Source organism: Diceros bicornis, chromosome 2 (assembly GCF_020826845.1).
Source record: "Diceros bicornis minor isolate mBicDic1 chromosome 2, mDicBic1.mat.cur, whole genome shotgun sequence".
NCBI lineage: Eukaryota > Metazoa > Chordata > Mammalia > Perissodactyla > Rhinocerotidae > Diceros > Diceros bicornis.
This window is the reverse complement of record NC_080741.1, coordinates 5,520,439-5,545,168: the sequence shown is the minus strand read 5'-3', so window position 1 is coordinate 5,545,168 and position 24,730 is coordinate 5,520,439. Positions and strand designations below refer to the sequence as shown.

The 24,730-nt window shown below is 45.4% G+C and overlaps 1 protein-coding gene across 1 annotated transcript; it reads left to right on the top strand.

The window, feature by feature from the left end:
• Positions 1-2,413: 2,413 nt before the first annotated feature.
• Positions 2,414-23,831, top strand: TM4SF4 (transmembrane 4 L six family member 4). Its single transcript, XM_058550197.1, has 5 exons — positions 2,414-2,587; positions 3,283-3,372; positions 15,002-15,138; positions 23,233-23,422; positions 23,820-23,831. Exons 1-5 carry the CDS (start codon positions 2,414-2,416, stop codon positions 23,829-23,831), a joined length of 603 nt encoding a protein of 200 aa, XP_058406180.1.
• Positions 23,832-24,730: the final 899 nt, after the last annotated feature.

The window sequence follows — 24,730 nt, the reverse complement described above, 5'->3', positions numbered from 1 at the left end:
GTTGAACGATAAACGAGTTAGTCACCCTCGAAGTGACTGAAGCTCAGGTGGTCAGGGCATTCCAGAAGGGTGACTGTCTGTCCATGTTTCCCCTTCTCCACACAGGAAATAAATGACCCCAGGCCTCTCCCTCACCATTACTCACGTACCACATCTTCTTAAAAGTCCTGGAGGAAAACTGAAGTGTGGTCCACAGTATCCTTTACTTCCGCCTATTCACTCCGATAGTATAGGTTGGCAAATCCAGCCGTCAGTCTGAAAGGTCGAGGACAGCAGGGCTGTGTTGACCAGTGTTATTCTGATACCACGGTGGTAACTTCTAGGGGCAAAAGGACCTGGAGAAAGATAAAAAGGAAGCTGCCTCACTCCAGGGGGGCATCTACTCTGATCACCTCAACCGTCATATCCCTGAACCATGGCCCAGACTCTCTGTCCAAGCTCATGGGTTATAAATAAACCTCATTTGCACCTGCTGGGAGTGTTGCCAGCAAAGTGATGATAGTCCTTATCTGCTCGTGGGGGGAACACACGGTTTTCCTTTTCTTCCTTCTGCTGTCTATCTGACTTTTCTACAAAAAAAAAGTCCCTATTATTTTGTAATAAGGAAGAAAAGCACAATTGTTTGTCGTTGCTCAGAAAGAAGTATGCCCCGCTGTATCCATATACTTCACACATAGCGTCATTCTATTATTTATATTGAAAAGATGATTTTTTTAATTTCTAAAAGGGAAAATCTATTAGGGAGACCCTAGCCCAGGTTTTGGTAACACAGTCTTGATTTAAAATCTTAGCTGCTCCCCTTATTATGCTGGAATGACCTTGCAAAATGTACTTAACCTCTCTGAGCCGTAGTGTCTTCACCTGTAGAGGGGGCCTAACACCTTCATCACAGAAGCGTGGGGAGCATTTAGAAGGCTCTTTTGTGCTTACTATATTATGCATGCTCAATTAACATTGGCTATTTTTCTTCTCACCCCAACCCTGAGATCTCGGAAAGAAGCTTTATAAAGCAGCCAGTACACATTTCCTAGAATCTTTAGAAGGAAACTCAGCACCCATTCAATCTGACTTCTCCAGAATCCTGTCCACAGCTTCCCTGGCCCAGGGTCCCTGAGTTTTGGCACAATGCAGCCCACTGCTTCCCTGGGAGCAGATGGCCGACTCGATGGTAGGACAGGTATCACCATGATAATGATGTTACTTGCTTTTTATTTAGCTAAAATTCGACTCCCTATGAAATTCTACCTATTGTTCTTAATTCTAACCTCTTGACTCTCAATGAAGAATTAGCAGGCTTCCTGCTCCACCCCATAGTCTTCAGCTGTACATCAACACCAGCACCAAGCAGGGTCATTGCATAATGTAGAGGTTGGTCTAGGCATGGCAGAAACCTTCTTAAGTGACACAAAGCAAATTAGTACCCGAATCATGTCCCTGGCAGTTGGCAACACGTCCAATAGAGGTCCCCTCCCTGACTCCTGCACCCTCACTGCTCCTCTGACTCTGTCAGCTCTGCCTCCAGGAGACTCAGCAGCACCCTTCCGTGCCTCTACCCTGCACCAGCCTTCTTTCCTCTGACCCTTTATCAAGGTGGAGGTTTTTATTCCTGCGTGGAAGATGTAGCTGAACAAGCAGATTGGGAACACTGCTTTTGCTAATTCCCTCATACCACATAAGGAAGGAGATGATAGACTTAATGGAGTCACACGCACAGAAATATACCAATCAGGCAATAAAACGAATAGTTATTCTGATTTTATCCTTGAAAAAAATTCCTGTAGGCCCAAGCTCAGTGATATCCAAACAGACTATCAAATTGTTATTTTCATATTAAGGAAAACAGAAGCTCTTTTAGATAACTCTTTTGCATTCCAGGCTGTCAGCAGAAAAGACAGACACGCTGTAGACCATTAAGTACTTGGGAGACATGATTTTAGCTGGGATGTAACTCAGTTATACAGTGATTTACAAGGAGCCTGGGGAAAATGTTTCTTTGTCTGGGCAGGGGCACTGTCAGACGGAAGGTGCAGGAGTTCCAAATGCTGTTTGTTCCAGCTCTGTGCTCTATTGCAGCAATGTGTATGTCTTGTCTGTGCTGGTGGATGATTAACAGAGGTTACTGGTCTCCATGGCAAAGTGATTGCTCTGAACATAATCTCATTTATGGGGGTGCAAAAAAAAAAAAGGACTTCAGCTCAGGGAGAATGTATAAATGTCCACCGTCATCGAGGTTCTGCTATATCTGAAAAGCAGAAAAGCAGAAACAGCTCCAAGGACACAGTTCACAGGCTGATTGGCTCCTCACCTCCAGCATACGGATAGAACTGGGGACAACCACCAGGACACTCTTAGCAGAGACCCGTGAAGGAGGCAGCAAGGCCTTTGATCGCAGCTCGGCCCTGCCCCTGGCAGCATGTGCACTGGGAGCTGTGCCAAGTGCCTGGGGGGCACCCTCATTCCCTTCACCGTGTTTGGCTTCCTGGCTAACGTCCTGCTCTTTTTCCCTGGAGGAAGAGTGATAGACGACAACGACAATCTTTCGGATGAGGTCTGGTTTTTCGGAGGAATATTAGGAAGCGGGGTCTTGGTGAGTAGGGAAGCCTTGAAATCCCTCTGAAGGAGATTTTCATCCCATCCTTTTAAGATCAAGTATTCATTGACAGGGAAGGTATTTAGTTGCTAACAAAAGCCTAAGCATTGCATGATATGAAGTCAGTGCCTTAATTCTTCCCCTTCTCTATTAGGACCCGACAGGACATGTCCACTAAATTTACTAAGTAACAAATCCCCAAGCTTGGGCTGGAGGTTCTCAGGGGTCAGTTCAATTCCACGAACCAAACTGAGGGCCACGTGATTTCTTTATTCTATATCACAGTGCTGGGTGGTGGGGCAGACCCACACTTTCTAGCAAATTGATTGACTGAAGACCACCCATAGAGCAGGTGTCAGTGGATCCCTCCACTCGGGCACTAATGAGTTCTTTACCCGTTTCCAAAAGAGTGTGGGAACCTCATGTTAAGAGAGAGAGAGACTCACTTTTCACGACAGTTGAGGACAACTTTCTTTTCCGTGTCCTAACCCACCATCTAAATGGAAACTTAGGGTGTCAGGGCTTGAAATCTTGCCTCACTGAAGCTAATAGCACCTAAGTACTCACTAACCCTCATCGACCCACCAGCCCTGCTCTGTCCTTGCCATGCCATCTGGCCACCACATCCCACATTGCGCATGTGGCTCCTCTCACAGCCCAGGCCCACTCTGAGGTGCTTCTCTTGCCGGTAGATGATCCTCCCTGTGGTGGTGTTCTTGGGCCTGAAGAACAACGACTGCTGTGGGTGCTGTGGCAACCAGAGCTGCGGGAAGCGATGCGCGGTGAGTCACCTGGGGGGAGGGGGCAGCCACCAGAACACCTCCAGGGTGCATTGTCTCCTTGTGCTGGCATCTGCGGGTGGGGATGAGTTGCTAACCCGAGGCAGGACTCTGGGAGCAGCAGGTGCAGGCACAAAGATGGGATTCTTGCTGGTGCAAAGTAACAATATAATACAATTTTAAAACACCATAGCCCTGAAATTTGCAGGGTATGAGTACCATTCTAGATTTTACAAACAGGCAGGATGTCAAAGCTGCAAAACTGGAGTGATGCCATATGTAGAATGCAGGCTTGGAGGGCTGAGGTGGGCTGTACCTCTCCCTCTGCTGAGAGTCCAGGCAAGTGCTTTCCTTTCTCTGGCTCTGCAGTGCCTCACCTGTAAAGGGGGGTTGGGACAGGACAGCAGATGGGAACCTCCTCTCACCAGTATTCCCCTCAGCTCCCCCTCCAACCACTGCCAGGGTCTCGGCCTCAGAGGTCCAGCACTTCTCCACGCCGCCCCAGAATTTGCCTCAGGGCTTCTGTTTCCTTTCTTTTTCATGTGCCATCCTTCTTGTAGGTGAGCCAGAGAGACAGGGCATCACCATTCCAGGGCGGAGTGGGAAGACTGCCGGGACACAGCGGCAGGTCCCCTTTCCGCAACTGTGTGTCCCTGTGCTGCTCTTGCCTCCCTTCTCTCATCTGTAAAATGAGGAAGTTGGACCAGATCCGATTTTCCCGAGCTTAGGACAAGCTCTGCTGGTACACAGATGGGCTGTCTCTTTCAATAACATAGAAAGTTATTCCCTTTTCAATTCCCCTTCAATCTTTTTGATTCTATCAAGAAAGAAAATCTTATTTTGATGGAAATAAGTCTTTACTACGTCTAATGCTTCATAATCTCCTTTTCTAACAAAGGAGGAAAGAGTCTCGGGCTCCAGGAATGCGAGTGACAGTAACAAAAAAGTCAATCATGTTGTGGTTGTGTTTGCTAATAATTCTGGTTTTTCATGCATATTGGTGATATAAATGAATAAAATAGAGAGTTTACTTAAAGAAAAATATTAAGAGTCCAGATACGTTAATATGGCAAAAATGAAGAAGATAGAACTGAAATTCTGGCTGAATGATGAGTAAGGCCAGCTTCTGCTCTCATCTCCAAGGTCCGATTGTCCATCTAAGAGACTCACGATCTCCGATAACAAACTGGACACACTTACCTTGACTTCTTTAAGGGAAAGGTGTAGCTATCCATTCGGAAACACAATCATTTATAACATTTTTCTCATCGTTATTTGCTCATTTATCAAATCAAAAAATATTTCTTGAGTACATATGAAGGGCTGACGCTGGGCACTGTGCATAAGGTTACAGTTTTCCATGTGAAATCAAAGATCATTCAAAGAGAATGTTCTCACCTTCTTAACACCATCCTCACTCCCAAGGAAACATTGATGATTATTATTGTAACATTTAAAATCATCATTTACAAAGAAAATTAACTACAATTAATCTGATATAATTATGTAACATATGCCATATCTAATACGATACTTTTATATAATTGCTTATAAAGGAAAGGGAGACATTAGAACTCATTTTCCCCTTGAAGTGTAATTCTGTTACACCTTGTAGACTTTCAGGGCATTAGTTGGAGATGAAATTTGAAAAAAATTAGCAATTAAGGAACTTGGATGAAAAGAAAAAAGAGTCATTGCTTAGAAATCTAACCTCATTCCCTGGTGCTGAGTAGAAGGCAGAAGATTAGCATGTGTAAAACAAAGGTTTTGTTTATTTTTTGTTTTTAGGTTTATATATAACCACAGTGAAAAGTGAATTAATACTCAAAGTATTGTGCAAAACTTGTTTCTTAATTAGATTTAAGTGAAGTCAGAGAGGAAGTCAGAAAAGTCTTTCTTTTTTTGTGGGGAAGATTAGCCCTGAGCTAACATCTGATGCCAATCCTCCTCTTTTTGCTGAGGAAGATTGGCCCTGGGCTAACATCCATGCCCATCTGCCTCTACTTTATATGGGACACTGCCACATCATGGCTTGACAAGCGATGCATCAGTCCATGCCCGGGGTCCAAGTCTGCGAACCCCGAGCCGCCGAAGGATGTGCACGCACTTAACCACTGTGCCACCGAGCCGGCCCCAGAAAAGTCATGTTTTTACCAGCACAGTTGAATCAACAGGACCTGAAACATTTGGTCTGCCCATTCCGATTGTCCATCCGGGCTCCCTAACCCACAAGTGGGGTCTGCCCTTGGCGTGAGTTGAAGAGGACTCCTCCAAACGACTGGCTGACCCTCCAGAAGGGCAGTGTCCGCCAGAGGACCAGCCACGCCAGACTTTAAACCAAGGCAACCAGCGACAGCGGCCCTGGACCACGGGTGACCACACTCCAGGTAGACAGCAGAGGATTGCTCGTGTCTGGTTTGTTTGTTTTTTAATCACCTGCCAACTGTTAAAAATGGAGAGATTTCACAAAAAGTATCTAGATCTCTTACTTCTTTTTCAAAAAATTAAAAATTAACCTGTCGCTCCCGGGCCTGTATTTTGTCACACAGTGGCTGCGCTGGGCATGGCTGAGCTCTTCCTGTAGGGTCGCTGCCCCTGGGGGCCGCTGAGCTCATGTCTCTGCTCTAGAGCCATTTTTCCTTACTGTTCTGAAGATCTGGAGCACAAAGCATTAGTCATTTTTTAAAGAAAAGTATTTACAAACATTTTGTCAGAAAAAAAGAAAAGAAAGAGCATGATTTGATAGGTACTATAATGCTTAAGATTTGAATTATTTTTCCAGATGCTCACAGGGTTCCCCTCCAGGTGTTTAAGGGACACTGGGCTTCTGTGGCACATTAAGAAATCCTGCTGGGTAGCCGGGCCTGTGAGACAGATACAGACTAGGCCAAGCTGGTGGGCTAACTCCTGCTGCCAACTTCAGGGCCTTGCTCTCTATCACTTGTTTCCTGGCCACGCCCTCTCCTTTCTTCTTTGCTGTGTCTTTCTGGAATATTCCCCAGAAGGCAGCTACATCACTCTCTTCCCTTTCCTTGGGCAGTAAAATCAGGACACAAGAATCAATAGAAGAAGAGGATATGGTGGCTGTAGAAATATAGCACGACAGTGAGCTGGAAAAAATCTTGAGATCACCTGATTGACAGCTTCATGGTGAAACTAGAAGATGGCAGTAAGCTCCCCTCTGAGGCAGAGCACACTGAAGCCCAGCCCCAGGGGTCTGCACTCTTTTAAGTAAATTAAGCTGAACAAGAGTTAAGAAAAATGAACCCTGGGGCAAAAACTGCAAGAGGAAAGTGACTTCCAAGATGGGCTTTGAAAACCCTTACCTGGGTTTGTTTTAAGGTCTCAACCTCTTCCTCCCATACGGGAGGTTCTCAGTGGACCCCTGGCAGCTTGTCCGTAGCTGGTCAGGGTTTCCTGCCCTCTAATCCTTTAAAAAACATTGATCTCTCAGGGTCCAACAGCACAGCAAATTAATTTTATCAACTCATTCCTGTTAAGTATGTGCTTCAGTAAGAGCCTTTTGAAGATGTTGAACTTGACTCAAAGGAGTGTCTTTAATAATGAGACTGAAGGCAGATTGATAAAGGACATACGGAGGGCAGCCAGGCATTTCAGCATCCTTACAGCATATCAGGTAGATAAAGACCCACCGCACCCACAGGCAGGGCCAGATGGTTGACAGACCTGTTTAGAAGGAAGATGTTGGTCGGGTCATAAATTAGTCGATTCCTTGTAGTCAGCACTTCCTCCTGTGCCTGGCTCACCAGTGCCCCCTAGGGACGCCTACGGTGTGAGCTCTTCTGCAGGGGGCACTTCAGAGGCGGAAGGCAGGGACTCCCCGACATTTAACTCTGCGTTCCTTGGAATGACAGCAAGTTTGAGCGACATTTAAGAAATACGGTTCTTTTGAAATAATAGATTATCTTGAAAGAAGAAATAAAGTATGGAGCCCCATATCTTCAATAAATGTTGATTATGCTTCAAAATCCTCTGCTGAAAAATGGATCGTGGCAGTTGCTACCTTTCGTAAGGGCACTGAGGGGACGGGGGAAGATGTTGCAAGCATTAGCGTGCAGGGAGGGGGCGAGGAGAACCTAGTGCCTGGGGTACTGAGGACACGTGGTCCTCGATAAGTGCTCGTTGGATGAATGAAGTGCATGAACACACAGGAGGGGTTTCAGCTGACTCCCTACTACCTCAGGCTCAATTCTCTCAATACCCCTTTGAGTCAGGCATTAAACTCCCTGTTTTATAAATAAGGAAACTGAGGCGCACGCAAGTTAAGCTTCTGACCACCACACCCCCCACCACCCCAGACAGAAAGTACAGGACGTTAACGTTTTAAGGGAAAAAACACTTCAGATAATCTCCATATGTCTCCTAGAATACCTGCTGAGGAGGACCCTTCATGCCCACCAGAGACGTTTCCCAACATGCTGCTACTACCCAAATCTCTGAAAACCCTGCCCCCAAACCACCTGCTTTTCCTGCCTTCCCAGCCCCCAGTGCTTCCTCCAGCTTATGAGGGGACGTTAATACACACCTGCTGAGGACACACCTCAGACAGCGGCAGAGCTGGGGTCCCAACCCACGTTGTCTGCCTCCAAAGGGCAACAGAGAGGAGGTCTTCAAGTTGACAAACAGTGGATCAGAGGGCCTCGGATCACAGGCAGCACTACCTTCCATTTCAAGGGAAGCGTCTGCAGCGTGCACATAACACACGTTTCTTTAGCAGTGTGAACAGGACACGTGTGCTAGCAAGCGTGAGGGAGTTCCTCTGCTTACTCATATTTTTCTGCCCAGTTATGCTTCCTGTGTGCATGGAAAGTAAGAGCGTGTGAGGATATGACAACTAAAATATTGCAATATAATAATGACATTTATCAAGTGCCTGTTAATGTCATGGGAAATTCTCCAAAACTTGGAAACAGGCAAAAGAGATTTCTGGGTGTCCTATCAATGAGGTGCTGGGCATTATCTCACAGCCTACCCCACCTGGGGTCATCGATTTTCTAGAGATGTGTACCTTTGATTCCCTGTTGCCTGTTGATTAGGCTCTCTCATGTATTATGATCTCCCTGAGGCGGGTACTTGTGATTGAGGCTTATTTTACAGCAGAGGAAATGGGAATCTTAGAAAGGTCGCTTCCCAAGGTCATCAGGGAGGAACCAGGACTCAGACCCAGATCGGTCTGCCGGTAACCCATGCCTTTGACCATGCAGAACAGCGCCCTCTCTCCTCTTTCCTCGTGTAGACTAGGGCTGGCGTGTCCACAGCACACGAACTACAGAGGGAGCCTCTCGTTCCTTACTCAAGTCTGGCGGCTCCTCTCACAGAGCTCAGCACTGTTCCCAGTTACTGTGTCTCCTCCAGAGGTAGTCCGGCCTTCTGCCTGGTTACTGAAATAACACTGAGGTAGAGCGTCTACTGTCTAACATATTCAACTTGAGCTCAGTAATTTTTAACATGAAAAATTTTGTATCATGAAACCCAATAAGTTAAAATTATTCCATACTGGTTTTAAGACTGATATGGGCCGGCCCAGCGGCATAGCGGTTAAGATCATGCGCTCTGCTTCAGCGGCCCGGGCTTCGCCGGTTTGGATCCTGGGCGCGCACCCACGCACTGCTCATCAAGCCGTGCTGTGGCAGTGTCCCACATAGAGCAACTAGAAGCATGTACAGCTATGACATACAACTACCTACTGGGGCTTTGGGGAGAAAAAAGGAAAAAAGGAGGAAGATTGGCAACAATTTGAGGGCCAATCTTCCTCCAAAAAAAAGACTGATAATATCTCTGAGTAGTAAATTTGGCAATTTTTTAAAACTTCTGACTGTGAAATTGTTTAAAGCAAAGTAACATAAAGTGTACTTTGCTTCATGTGGTTCATCCATTGTGGAAAAGTTACAAAAAATCAGATTGGGGTGTTTGTTTTATTTATTTTGAGGAGAGATATTTCAAATTTGAATGCAAAAACTGAACAGACCACCTGTAGCTTTAAGAAATTGTAACCTGATGTCATTTTTTCTTCAGAGTTTTGTAAAGAAATAGAATATCATTGATTCAAGTGAGGCACTGTTCCTCTTTTCTATCACATTTCCATCCCTCCTAAGAATAATCGTAATCATGAATTCAGTGCAGACAATATCCATGCACGTTTTAAACTTTAACTACCAAAAATCCATTTTTCAAATGGACTTTTCTAGACTATGCTGTCCAATACAGTGACCACTATCCACGTGTGGCCATTGAGCACATTGCGGAATGTGGCAAATCTAAATCAAGATGTATCATGTGCATAAAATACACACCAGATTTCAAAGAATTAGTACAAGAAGAAGAATATAAAATATCTCATTTGTAATTTTTGTATTGATTATATGTTGAAATGATATTTTGGATATGTTGAGTTAAAGAAAATATATTATTCAAATTAATCTCACTTGTTTTTGTTTTTTACTTTTTTAATGGTGGTTACCAGAAAATTCTAAATTCCATATATGGCTCGCATTACATTTCCACTGGACAGGTGCTTACAGTGGGGGCTCTTTGTAACAAGAAAAATCATCTCATTGATATTTTATGTGACCCAGTTTTTCATTTACTCAGACTTGCCTAAAGTGAGGAATGTTTGCATTTGTACTCATTTTTTGTGTCTTTAAACATTTGCCTGCTAAAATGTTCCGGGAGTGATGTCTAAAATCCTTTACTCAGCTCACAGAGCAGGAATGGCACGCGTCAGATTTCTCCTCTCACTACCAACCAATGGAGCGTGAAATCTTGGGCAGTTTTAGTGGAAGGGACCTTCTAGAACCGCCCGCCCCTTCTTCTCTTCACACAGGAAGCTGAGGCTAGAGCGGTGGGGGCCTCAGTGACTCCAAGGGGGGGAACCTAGGTTTCCTCAGACTTCCAAATTGCCCTCCTGAAAATGCAGTCTTTCTTTTTCGTTACAGTAATTTCAGATACTCTTATGTTCTTAATCAGTAGTTTAATGATTCCTGACTAATAATAACTCAAGATAAGAAAGTCAAGCAAGCAAAAAGATATTTTTTCCTTATATGTTGTTTTATTTCTGTGAGAGAACCAACGGCATTCACAAGGAAAATTGCAAATAACAGTATCTGGTGCTAGTGGCACCATGTCACTGTGTATTTGAAATACACACAGTATGTGTGTGTCACTGTGTATTTGAAATAAATACACACAGTATATGTGTCACTGTGTATTTGAAATAAATACATAAAGTATGTGTGTGTCACTGTGTATTTGAAATACACACAGTATGTGTGTGTCACTGTATATTTGAAATCCACACAGTGTGTGTGTGTATTGGTAGAGATGGAAGGTACAGGACCCTGGACTGGGAGGGAGGAGACCTCGGTTCTTCACCTTCCTCAGGCACCTTCTAGATGTGCGACTTGAGGAAGGCACAAGAGCAAGAGCTTTGGCAGCAAGTGGCCGCAGATTGATCCCAGTCCTACCGCTTTACTATCTGTTTGACTTAGAGAAATTATCTTAATTTCTAGTAGTCTCAGTTTCCTGTCTGGGTATGTAGATAATAATACCCACTTCACAGGTTTGTTAAGAGAATTAAATGAGATAATGCACCTAAGGCTCTCATAGTTTGGAGCAAGTTTTATTAGCTAGAAAGTGAGATGATTGTATTCCGTGTTTTTTGAGATTTTTTTTTAACAAAAATATAACTATAAGAATATTTAACCATTTATCTAGTGGAAATTCTGGCTTTTGAAGACTGTTAACCAGTTTTAAGACGTGAGAAACTTTTCCTTCACAGAATCTGTTTTTCATTGAGACAACCCACTCTAGCACGAAGGACCCCATGTCAACAAATGTGTCCAGACCACTCAGAGCCTCGCTCTGAAAGGACAAGAGGTAGCGTCAGAAGAAACTGGCCTGAGTGTAAGCTTCCCATGGCTGTGCTGGAACATGCTGGCCCTTCCTAGAGTTATGCTAGCTGCGTCCATCTGAACAGCAATTTGGTTGCAGCGTGGAGGGGGCTCAGAGACAGGGAACTGAGATAAGCTCTCGCTAAACTGAAGCGGCGTTTCCCAAAGTGTGTTCTTGCAAGAACTCATGGAAAAAAGCTATAGGCTCCTGAGATTGGAAAACTCTGCAAATCACCATAAATACCCAAATATAAGGCAATACTTAACATAAAATAATCTCTTATTTCCCCATAAAGAAGTTTCAAAAAAAGCCCTTGACTAACATTAATATATATGCATATTTAAAATCACATGTATAAAATATGAAATAATTTTAATATACTGATTTTGAAATATTACTCCTCCCCACTCATTTATTTTTAAATGTATTCATGCGTCTTTGACCTCAGTGTCTTTGCTGCTACTAAAGACACCTTTTGAGCTATCACAAGTTTCCCACAGCACATCTTCTCTTCCTTTTAAGTTTGGGCGGACATTTTTGTATCCATGTATGATCCAGTCAGTGGAAATTTCACCCTTAGTCACAAATGTCAATTCACATAAGACAAAGACAGTATTCAAACATTTCTCTTGCAGGTATATATGTTAATGATCCTCATAGCTGCAAGCACTGCGTGTGCTCATTGTGGAATGCCCTTTAAAAGGCTTGTTAACCATAATATCCAGAACTAGGAATTGTGAGGTCAACTTTTCTAGAATAATTAATAAATCTGTGTTGCGAAAAAAACTTTTAAACAATTTCGTCGTCTAACATTAGTTATTTCTGACTAATGTCTTCCCTACACAGTACTTGGTTATTCAAATAAAGTATTTGAGAAAGTGTCCTATTTCCAATATATGGAATAAGGACTCAACTCTAAGGCAATTCCCTCACTTCTGAAGGATAATTTGAGAGCTAATAATTTTCCTAATATTCACGCATACAGAGTATGTCCCCTTCTTGGTGGTTCACACACATTAGCATATCACAAAGATACTTAGAAATACAACAGGAATGAAACCTATTTAACTTTATATAATTCAGCAATTTATGAAATTATTCAACAAGACATCCTTTGGAAAAGAGATTGCCTGTTCTAACATGATAAATTGACCAAAATTTTCATTTACTTGTGACCTAGATTATATTCACAAATGTTCTTGATGGTGAAAATGGATCTGGGATAACCTAGACATAAAAATTAACGGGAAAGGGCCGGCCAGTGGCTTAGCGGTTAAGTGCGCGTGCTCCGCTACGGGCGGCCCGGGTTTGGATCCCGGGCGCGCACCGGCACACCGCTTCTCCAGCCACGCTGAGGCCGCATCCCACATACAGCAGCTAGAAGGATGTGCAACTATGACATACAACTATCTACTGGGGCTTTGGGGAAAAAAAGGAGGAGGATTGGCAATAGATGTTAGCTCAGAGCCGGTCTGTCTCAGCAAAAAAAGAGAAGGATTAGCACGGATGTTAGCTCAGGGCTGATCTTCCTCACAAAAAAAAAAAAATTCACGGGAAAAATGTAAATAATGATTAAGATGAAACCTCAGTCTTTGAAAACATCCAACAGGCAGTGATCCAGCGCCTTTCGTAAGCTAGGAAGAAGAAAAGCCACACAGACGGTGGTGGGGGCGGAGCTCTGTCCTAACTGTCCTCAAACAACTCGCTGTCCTCGGCTTCAAGAAGCTTGCGCTCTGGTTGGGGAAGACAGACATAAAACATGATGCATTCAGGTGCTGTAGGCACTGTGCTGTGACAGAAATTTATACAGTCCAGGGGACAGAAGTAGCGAATGGTCAGTCTACGTGGAAAGTCAGACAAGGCTTCGTGAGGCATGGGGTGCCAGAGCTCAGTCTTGGAAAGTTTCACCAAAAATACATTTATACACCGTATGAAAATGGATGCCGGCTAAAGTGGAACTCCATTATTCCATAGATCCCGATCGCCCAGGCACAGTCAGGTCTTCACCACCTGAGTGTCTACTGTGATGGGATGGTTAGTAAGACAGGAAGAGGAAAGAGGACTCCTTGACGTTTAACTTAGTTCATCATATCTGATTTTCACAGCAGACCTTGTAGGTAGGCCTTATCCTGCCCATTTTATGGATGAGGAAACTAAGACTCTGAGGATACATCCATTGTGCAGAGTCGTGACAGAGAGAAAAGTAGCAAAGCTGAGACCTGAGCATGCATCTGCTGACTTTCAAACCCCTGTGCTTTGCGTTACACCTTCATGTCACCAAAGTAATAAAGGTGATACTTCCTCTACTTCCAAATTTATTGATGCTTCCATGCTACTCTCTAATTACTGTTTAGAATGGACGTTGCATCTCGGGGCCCAGGTTTTTCATCTGTAAGAGGGAGTTAGCCTGAATGGGCTCCAGGAATGTTTCTGCCTTTCATATTCTATAATTCTATTTTGATTTTATAATTTAAAATAAAAAATATGTTAGTACAATCTATTTTTCACTAATTAATCTCTTCACATAAAAATATTTAGGGGCTGGCCCCGTCGCATAGTGGTTAAGTTCATTGCGCTCCACTTCTGTGGCCTGGGTTTGCGGGTTCAGATCCTGGACGCAGACCCACACCACTTGTGAGCCATGCTGTGGCGGTGACCCACGTATGAAGTGGGGGAAGCTCGGCACGGATGTTAGCTCAGGGCTAATCTTCCCCAAGCAAAAAAAAAGAAGAAGATTGGGGCCAGCCAAGTGGTGTAGTGGTTAAGTTCGCGTGTTCTGCTTCAGCGGCCCGGGGTTCGCCGGTTCGGATCCTGGGCACGGACCTACTCACTGCTCGTCAAGCCATACCGAAGTGGCGCCCCACATAGAAGAGCTACAACTCTACAACTATGATATACAACTATGTATTGGGGCTTGGGGGAGAAAAGAAGGAAAAAGAGGAAGATTGGCAACAGATGTTAGCTCAGGGCCAATGTTTCTCAAAAAAAAAAAAAAGAGGAAGATTGGCAACAGACGTTAGCTCAGGGCTAATCCTCCTCAGGAAAAAAAAAATGTAAAAGAACTGGAATTGTTAGGGCTGTGTAACCTGAAGAAGAGAAACCTTTCAGAGGGTGGAAGGAGTGGAGATGATGTAAAATATAAAATATTTTTATGTAAGACATAAAATATCTTCAGATATTTTAAAGGATGCTACCACATGGAAAAGAGGTTGGACTTAATCTTTTTTACCTCAAGGAATGTAACCAGGACCAATGGGGAGAAGTTCTAGACTTCTCCTCGTTCTCATGAGCAGAACCTGCCTACCACCTGAGACCTCACAGTGACTTAGCCTCTGTGAGATAATTGGACCAGAAAATTTTTAAAAGATCACTTCCAATTCTAAGATTCTTTGATTCCATAATAGACTGGCCTTCCATATTAGCCCCATGGAGGAGATTCTATGCTTAACAAGGTTAAAAACCATGGTTCAAAGGTATCAAACTAAAACCAGCACTTCAGTCATCAAAGAATAGGTAAAAAAGATATGGGAGTGAGGGTGACGAAGGGGACATGAGACACCAAAACACCTTCTAGGAGACCCCGCAGGCCCCACCTGCCATAAAGACCGGCTCCTACATCGTAACTTCCCTGCAGTCACCACGCTCAACCACAGGCTGGTTAGGTGTGCTCTGTGTGACCTCTGGACCACTGAAGAACCTGGCTGTCTCTCTCCTCTTCCAGATGTTCAGCTCCACAATATTTGCTGCAGTTGGATTCTTGGGTGCCGGATACTCGTTTATCATCTCGGCTGTCTCGATCAACAAGGGTCCTAAATGTCTCACGGACAACAGCACCTGGGGCTACCCCTTCGACAACGGGTAAGACACACCCTGCAACGCCCAGGTGTCACCCCAAGGGGCACAGGCACGTCAGTAGCCCGAGGGGAGACACTGCTCACGTCCTGTCGCCTTCGTGTTGCAAGTCTCTGGCATGTTGCTCTTTTGAGGCAGAGCCGGAGTTGTGGAGTGGAATGAAGTTGCATAAGGTCTCACCTCTAATTGCTCTTTGACAGGCGCCAGGGGAAATAATTGAAATTGGGCATGTCAGCTGGCCCGAGGGAAGGAGATTTGTGGTGTCAACACTCGCACACAAACATTCGTTAGCAGCAACAGGAAGCAACTAATAATACTTATAAACAGCGAGCAGTGGCTTCCGTTGCAAATCTTATACTGGAAACCAAGGATGACTACTCACTGATAGAGCTCAAAGGCTCTCACTAACACCTCAAACGGTGTATAACTAAATAAGCCTTTACAGAAAGCAAATTTATGGAAGAGGACATCGAAAACATTGTAGGTTCTCCATGAGAGTTAATGTTAACAGAACTCATTAAAATAACACTTGATATTTTCATGGTACTTTGTAGTTTATGAAGAACCTTTTTTTTTTTTTTAACCAATTTGTAATTGAATCTCCGCAGCACCCTTGGGAGGTGGTCACTCCATGCCAAGGCAGGTGTAAGTATGACTTGCTCAAAGCCACACAGCTAGCTGGGAGCAGATGCAGGGCTCAGCCTCCTGGCTTCTGACCTCAAGTCTTCGTCTCTTTGTGTTACACGTGCTTCTGCCCCCAGACTGCACTGTCCCATCCAGTAGCCAGGACCCCCATATGCGGCTATTTAAACTTCAGTTCATTTAAATGCATAAGTTAACAATTCCTCAGTCACACTAGCCGTATTTCAAGTACTCAGTAGCCACACGTGGCTGTTGGTGAGTGCGTTGCATACCTCAGACATAGGACATTTCATCACCGCAGACAGTCTATTAGAGTGTTCTGTGCTGGACTCACACCTCCAGGAGGGCTGGGGCCGCTTCTGTGTTGTTCACCGTCGCAGCCCCTCTGCCTGGCACAGTGACAGACACATCTAGGGGGCCAGGAAATATGGTTGTTGGGTACTCCTGCACATGGATGATGGGTCTATGCCTAAAAAATCTATAGGGCACCAATTTATTAACTCAAACCCTATTTATTAATTTATAGTGAGAGTCTAAAGAACCCCTAGGGGCGGGCCCGGCGGTGTAGCAGTTAAGTTCCTGTGCTCCGCTTTGGCGGCCCAGGCTTCACAGGTTTGGATTCCCGGCGCAGACCTACACACTGCTCATCTAGCCACGCGGTGGCGGGCGTCCCACACAAAGTAGAGGAAGATGGGCACGGATGTTAGCCCAGGGCCAATCATCCTCAGCAAAAAAAGAGGAGGATTGGCAACAGGTGTTAGCTCATGGCTAATCTTCCTCATAAAGAAATAAAGAAATAAATATAAATAACTCTAAGAGCAGGCTTTAGAGAGTACTGGTTCTGCTATAACACAAGGTCTCGGTTTGTTCACAAAAAATATCATCCCCACCCTGTGCTGTACAAGCCCTCTAACATCTTCACATCACAGGCAGTGATTCCCAAAGGTACTTATTTTGCTGTGGAAGGGCCTCTCATCTTACAGAGGACTGCTGGGGCTCCACTGCCACGGGGTTGCTTGCTAGAGCACAGAACTTAGACATCAGAGGGCTGAGCCATCTCCTGAGGTCCGTCCGATAGCTCACTCTCACCCACCTGGGGCTGCGTCTGTGACGCTATAGACTACGTCTTCTTTCAAGGACCCTTCTCCTATTATTTCCATCAACGGCCTCAGTGCAATGTTAAACATGTTTTCTATCTGTTCTCTTATGTGAATGATACTACCCTTGATGAACTTAAGGAGAATAAATCTAAGCCCCAAATGAAGGAGGGCGAAAGGAAACGTGGCAGATGCCAAGTAACCCTTCACGGCCGTACGGCGGTCGCCTGTGTGCTGGCGTGAGGGTCTGGCATATGCACGCCCTGAATGGAATGGGAGGGACCAATGCCCAGGGTCAGTAGGGTGACTGCTGGGCTGAGGGTCAGCACAGGAAATGCCAGCTTGAGGGGAGGACAGGAAACTGCTTTTCAAAGTTCTCTGCATTCGTCCTTCTGGTTGAACAAGTTTCCATTCACATCACAGCCACGTACTGCACATTTCTCTGTGATGGATGCTTCTGTGTATGTTATTTAGTCTACTCGTCACAACTCACCCATCCACTAACGGGTATCAGATTAGAGAGGGTTAATAATAAAAACAGAATAAACTTTGCAGGCAAGCAGGAACATTCCAGAATTCTCCATCCTCTGTTCACTGTATGGCTTTGATAATTATCTGAGGGGAGGAAGGTTTGAATACTTAGACATCTGCATAGTGGCTTCAAACTATCATATGATCAAAAATCCCTGCATGGGGCGAATTACAAAATCATAGATACCACTTCCCAGGGGACGTAGAGGATGAGTGATTTTGACCATTCCTGGCTTTTTCCCTCAGGCCCTGACCGTAGAATTCACTCCCACCCAAGGTGCAAGTCCACTCTCAGGCACGGTGGGAAACAGGCCCCGGCTCCACAGGGGCGCTCTCAGGGGGAGGGGCCCAGGGCAGTGGTCTCCCTGCGTCCTCGCCACCTGGCACATTCCTCAGCGTTCCGTCTTCTCCAACATCCTGCCTCCTGTTTTCTGAGACAACAACTCACATCCCTTTTTGCCTTCATCTCCTGCTGCCAGCTCCAGACCTTCCCTGATCCAGGAGCTCGCCTGGACTCTCTAGTGACAATAACCGAGCCTCCTGTGGCTTGTGTGGTCAGTCAACAAAGTGCTTTCAGCTACACTGTCCATTCGGTCCTCACAAAGAGCTTGTGAGCTTAGTTAACTCTCCTCCAGGCTAAGACAGCAAGGCCCAGAGAGCACAAGTGACTTGTCCCAAAGAATCCTGTTTCTTAATGGCCGAAGCTCGAGTCCACGTTGTCTGACTTCAAGGCACAGCGCTTTATCTAGAACACAATTTCTATTGATTCGCACTATCTGCTTTTGCGTCCACTCCACCTAGCAAAGCCCAGGGGCCTCTGTCTCCAGTCTCCTTTGCTACAGCACGGACTCCTTCTCCGTGGGAGCCCCGGGGGCCAGCATTGCAGCCGTTGTCCTCGCAGCTGCAAACCTAACGCACGTACACAGCTCCGCAGTGAGTAGAGGATGAATCGCTTGTGTGAGCCCAACGGGAGGACTCGGGACAGTGACTGTCTTCCTTGACCAGGTGGCAGCAGTGACAGCTGCTCCTCCCTCCCCCTCCTCCCCCTCCTATTCTCCTTCCTCTTCCTCCTCCTCTTAATGATTAAGGGCTGAGTGTTTTGCAGGCTTTATCTTACTTAATCTTTCTAACAAATCTGAGAAGAATTCATATCCCTGGAGTAGAAAAATGAAGTTCAAAAAGGTTAATTTGCCCCTGGCTCCACAGCTAGTAATTAGTAGAAGGAGAATCAAAAACAAAACACTTGGCAGTACCCTGCTTTGTGCTGAAGCCTGTCCCAAACACGGAGCAAAGAAGGACAGACTGGTCCCTGCCCCATGAGCACAAGACTGGTTAGGGTGACAACACAGGACAGATGCTCGCCGTGCAGAAAGGGATGAAATGGAGGACCGTGAGGGGAGCTTCTCCGAGAAAGCGACGCGGGCAGGTTCTGGAGGACGAGCAGGAGGAGGGGAAGCCCATTTCAGGCAGAGAGAGCGGCAAGTGCTGAGGCACCTCGGACAGGCCGGACCTGCTGGGAGGATGTCAGGACGCTGTGCGGCTCGAAGCTCAGGGCGAAGGTCGGGGAGAGGAGCTGAAGGGGACGCCACGTGAGGGGGGACTGAGAGGCAGCCTGGATTCAGGACATCGGGGAATGGCAGGACGTCGTGGTCAAGCAGGACATGCCACGACCATTTGGGAGCTCGAGAACCACCGTGACGGCCGCGACACGGAGGATGGACAGAAGGGCCCAGTAGCTGAAGGGAGAGCCAAGCAGGAGGTTGGAGGAATAATCCAGATGAGACCATGAGCGTCTGCAGGGAGAGGATTGGAGCTCAAAAGAAGGAGACACCTCAGAGACTGTGTGAGACAGAATCCTCAGGATCAGGCGTGAGGAGGAAGGGGGATGTTGTTAAGGTGGACCCTGCGATTCCAGCGGGGGGCACAAACCCAGGGCTTTTCAATGCCATAGAATTTAGCTCTGTTTTCCACAGAAATGTTTGTTGGCGACCATATTAAAGGATCAAAGACGCTTAACTTTTTCTCTGTGAGAACCATACTAAGGAAGCATATCCCAGAAGAAAAAAGAAAGCCGGGACATTCTGGGATACACCCTCGTGGCTTCTTTGATGTAGGACCTCCGCCATCCAAGGTCTTCCTTTCTGAGACAATGCCCACCTCTGCCTTGACCCTGAGCTGCTGGAAGGGAAGCAGCTTGCAGGGCCCTGGGACAGCTGCGGGAGGGAAAGCTGGAGGAAGCCCAAGGAGGTCCCTCAGTGGGGGAGGGCCAGGGCCACAGCACGCCCAGGCCGGGCAGCACCTCCCTCCCTGCTCCCTGGGGAAGGAAGGAGTTGGGCGTTGAGGGGAGCACTGTCCCACCGAGACGCAGGCCTGAATACAGTTCAGTGTTCAGCCTGGACTTTCAGTGAAGACCATTTGTACCCACACTTAAAATGTTACTTGTTAGCAGGAGCCCCATTCCCTCGAGCTGGTAGCCACATCCATCGGGTCAGACGGGATTGACCACATGTTCCCAGCTTTCGGGAAGCAAGAAACACTCACAGATGTTAGAACCAGCTTTGCCCTTGGCCCGACCGGACTTAGGGTCCATTCCCACCTCTGCCCCACACCAGTGGTGTGATCTCTCAGCTCTTCCTCCGTGAGATGGGGTAACAGCACGGTCAGGTTCAGGCAAGAGTGAAATAACATGATGTACCTACAGCACATGGCACAATGACTGCCAAGCAATGCCTGCTAAACATTCAGCCTCATTCTTCATTTTCATGATTATAACTCACTACCGTGAGTGGAATTTATTATCATATGTTAGAACCTTCTAGAATGTTATGCTTTTATAATGATTTCATGATCTAACTTCAATCTATTCAACCAGCCACCTGAAGGTTCAAAGAGAATAATCTCTTTACCATGGTGTAGGTCAACCTTGACTGATGTACTATTACAGAGGTAGTGTGTCAATCAAATTTCATAAAGAAATCATATTTCAAATATCCTAAAGGGATGTAATTGCTCAAATGGAGAGAGTTGTGTAATGATTCAGAGCATTGGCTTTGGAGTCAGACAGAACTAAGATGAAATCCAGGCACTCTCATTTACTAGCCTTAACTTCTTAACCTGTGTATGGGTGTATGTTCATTCACTCGGTGAATGTTTCCTGAAGGTGACTCTGTGCCAGGCATTGTTCAAGTAAAGAAGCACCTCCTTGTGGGATTGGGAAAGATGACATAAAGCAGCTGGTGAGTGCCGGGCACAGGGGCAGGACCCCGACCACGAAAGGGGCTGTGATTTATTGAACTCTCCCTGTGCCGGAACTGGGGACAGAGAGAGGGGACATGGTCTTTGCCTCGTGGGTGTTCAGTCTCGAAGAGAAGATAGACAAATGGACAGACGCTGACAGCACAGAGCCCTGGGCCCTCCGTCCCAGAGGGAGCACAGTGCCGGGAAGCACAGAAGGGTACCAAAGTCTGCGGAGGGCAGGAGGAGCATCAGGGAGTCTGTCCCGGAGGAGGTGGCCCCTGAGTTGGCCGGGCGGAGTGAGCCAGGCAAAGCCTTCAGACTCCCCTCTTTCTTCCTGCAGCTGCCTCTGTTGCTGGCAAGAAGTAAGTTTCATGAAATCCATGGCTTTCTACCCCGATGGTGATGGCATTACTGCAGCACTGGGGAAAAGGCCCTTCGCAGCAACGGGATGCTTTAAAACCCTGGTTAAGTGGGTTTAAACCGTCTCAGCTCTCCCTGCTTCACAGAATGTAGAAACATGATTAGCTACCCCATCGGTGAAAAATTAGGGCTCCTCCCCGCTGAGGTTGGAGGGTTGGACGCAGCATTCATTGTCGGGATCTCTGAGAGTCTCAGAACCTGAGTTTGCGGGGGTAGAAGAAGGGCCTGGAACGGCTATCCGTGGCGGTTTGTGAGGGGTGAGGCAGCAGCACGAGTGCGCCTGAGAGGATTTCTCCAGGCAGCCAAACCCAATCCCTGCTCCAAGTCCCCGTGAGCGCTTCACAGTCTCACCACCAGGAGGTGCTGTCGTCCCATCGCTGTACAAACTTCAGAGGCAGGAGGACCTAGGACTGCCAATTACTTCGTCTTAGGATCTTTTCTTTCTAAAATGTGCCTGGAAAGTATTATCTCTTTATAAACTCTTACAATCATCAAGTTAAAAGTTGTAAAGATAGAAAGGACTGCATGGAAAAATGCAGAACAGAAAGATGAGTGTTTAAAAATAATCAGTACTGTAAAGAGGACTTACAGAACAACACATAGAGTTTATTATCTCAGCAAACTCTCACAGTTGTGAGATTGTGCTCAGCCCATTTTATAGATGAGGAAACGGATGCTGGGGGGTAACTTGTAGGCGGAGTACACAGCTAGTAAGAGGATGCTTGGATTCAAACCCAGGTCCATCTGAATCCAAAATACCAGCCCCTTTCCTTCAGACCACACTGCTCTGATTAAGTAAAATAAGGACAATGCCAGCGTCCACCAAGCACTTGCTATATGCTGCCCGCTGTTCTCCGCACTTGACTAGTATTAACGTTCAATCTTCACATAACCTGGGACTTGATAGAGAAGGTCAGTCCCATCAGAGAAGTGCCCCAGTCACACAGCCGGTGAGCAGGAGAGCACGTGCTCTATTGGAAGGTGAATCGATGCTATAAACAACCTTTAATTTTTACATCAAGAGCAAAATGCTCAGTCCTTCCGTCATTCCTTCTGCTCTGTTAAACTCCAGGGCATCTTCCTCCATTTCAAAGATTTGTCAAAATCGTAACACAGGATGTCTTTAAAATAAGTGTGCACTGACGCACTGGAGAATTCATCAGAAACAGGGGTTGTCAAAAAGACCTAAAAACAAGAAGGCGGATGTGAATTTAGTAGCCAGATGGAGAGTTTCCCATTGATGCCTTGGAAGGACAGAAGATGCACAAAGGAAGAGGAAGAGACTGGTCTGTGGCTCTAAGAATGTGAGAAGGAATCGTAATAACCCACAGGATTTCCCACTTTACTCTCGTCTTTGTTTCAACTAAAGATAGCATCCTTTGCATTTCTCCTTCAAGGAACAGTGCACTTTATATTGCGGTGGACTCCTCATATGTATATTTTATAAATGTATTGCAGTTTCTCCTATTTCAAGGTTTTTGTAAAATATGTATTAAGGCAGCAGATTATTTCTTCCTTTTAATTAATTAAATCTTTCTTGCATGTGGAATCCCTACATGTTAACAAGAATATAGTTGAGTCAAATTCACAATTTGGCTAGAATTAAGCCTTAAAAAAATCAAGCCCTTCCCTCTCACTCTAGCCACGATTGTACTTCATGGCTTCAGATGGCTGCTAGCCTTAAGAGGTAACTTGTCAAAAGTCTCTGATGACAGTGGGTAGGATAAAGGCCACACACATGAGTGAGAGTCTACTCCTCGAGTGTCTTCATTTTCCTGGACCCGTAATAGGTATTAAATTTACCCATCCTCTTGGTCAGCTCCCAAATATCACTCTATCACTTAGCTGCTGTGTGACGTAGGGGCAAGTCACCTAACCTCTCTGTACCTCAGTGTCTTTATTTGTGAAATGAAGAAAAGAACCATAAGGTTTCTATGAGAAATAAATGAGTGAATATCCGTAAGATGTTTAGAACAGGGTCTGGCACATAGTCTATACTCAATAAAATGTGAGGTATTATTTTTAAAAGTGTTGTTATTATGGAATATTCTTCTTATGAAGCTTATGTTTTGGATGGAAACTATTGCAAAAGAAAAACCACTATGGTGACTTCTAGTCCCAGGTATTGCTTACTTCTTACAGATGTCTCCTTTCTTTCCCATGTCCCCGGCAGGGATTACCTGAGTGACAAAGCCTTATGGAGCAAGTGCCAAGAGCCTGCCAACGTGATTCCCTGGAACCTGAGCCTCTTCTCCATCCTGCTGGTCATAGGAATCATTCAGATGCTTCTCTGCGCCATCCAGGTGATCAACGGCCTTCTGGGGACCCTGTGCGGAGACTGCCAGAGTTGTGGCTGCTGTGGGGTGAGTTGAGGTCTTTGTCCTTTCTTCTCAGCACGCAAGAGGCCAAGGCAGGCCCCCAGCGCTAATGGAATGAGAGTGTGGAGTGGGTGGTGGCTGCAGAAAACCAGAGCCAGGCCGGAATGTCCAGGCAGCCCCTGCATCAGCTCAGGGATACAGTGACATTGTGTTGCTGGAGCCCAGAAGTTCTGCTCTCTGCTTGTTAACATACGCAGGCTGAAGGTGACCAACCTCACAGTTGACCACAGTCTTGGAGGCAAAGGACTCCACGTCCATACAGAAGTTCACAATAACGTCTACATGAAGGTCCCCGGGAAGCGGCACTGGTCAGATGCACACACTGTCAGCAATAACACGTCACGGTCTGGACCTTCATGTTCTCGCCCTTTCCTACATCTAGTCAGGGGGCTAAAGGTGCCAAGTAAGATATGGAGCATGCTTCAGTGTATTTTCCTTTTCCATGGAAAAGAACTGCACACACCAATTCAAAGCCTATATTTTGATGAGATTTCTGATAAAGAGAGAAATAGCTCTTAAGTGGGGGGAAAAAAGGAAATCACTGAGGATGTAGTCTCTAAATAGGATTGTAAATTATCAAGAACAATATAAAAACTAAAAATAAACCTGTGGACAGTAAGACAGTGTGATTATTTCAACTAATGACCACATGACATCAGGCAATTATTCATACACACACAAAGTTATTTAAAAACACAGATTGACATATGAGGAACAAAATTAAACAGAACCTGAGAGTTCCCTAATTGGGGAATTATGTAAATAAATGTAAATAAAGGTCTATCTACTTAATACTATGCCCAAATTTTACATGATTCAGATAATTTTCTTTAAATTTCTAACAAGCATTATGCATACATAGGTCAAAAAGTGTGTGTGTGTGTGTGTGTGTGTACACACACACAGAAATACACAGAGGTGTTCAGATGGAAAGTCTATGTCCTGCCCTTGTCTTCCATTCCTCCCAGGGACAGGGCTGGAATTTCTTAATTGCCCTCCCAGGATTTCTTTTTATTGTTTTCATTCGCCTACCTTAAAAGGATTTTTTTTCCAAACTGTAATAATACAGAAAATGCTTATGAAATAGTGTTATTTAAAAAGAGAAAGATGTAAAAAATGTATATAGAATATACAATTATATAAATAAGAATAACAAACACTATGAATAGAAAAAAGACCTAAAGGAAATCCAACCAAAATGTTAAATGACAGTTGTCTGTGGGTAAGAAGGCTTCAATTTTTTTTCCTTACTTCTAACTTATATTATTCACAAAAAGTTTAACAACCATATAT

Excerpts from the sequence above, each read along its gene's own strand:
- TM4SF4 (XM_058550197.1), top strand. The coding sequence starts at position 2,414 with ATGTGCACTGGGAGCTGTGCCAAGTGCCTGGGGGGCACCCTCATTCCC. Across the intron at positions 3,373-15,001 it reads GCTGCGGGAAGCGATGCGCG|ATGTTCAGCTCCACAATATT; the intron begins GTGAGTCACCTG and ends CTCCTCTTCCAG. Across the intron at positions 15,139-23,232 it reads GGCTACCCCTTCGACAACGG|GGATTACCTGAGTGACAAAG; the intron begins GTAAGACACACC and ends TGTCCCCGGCAG.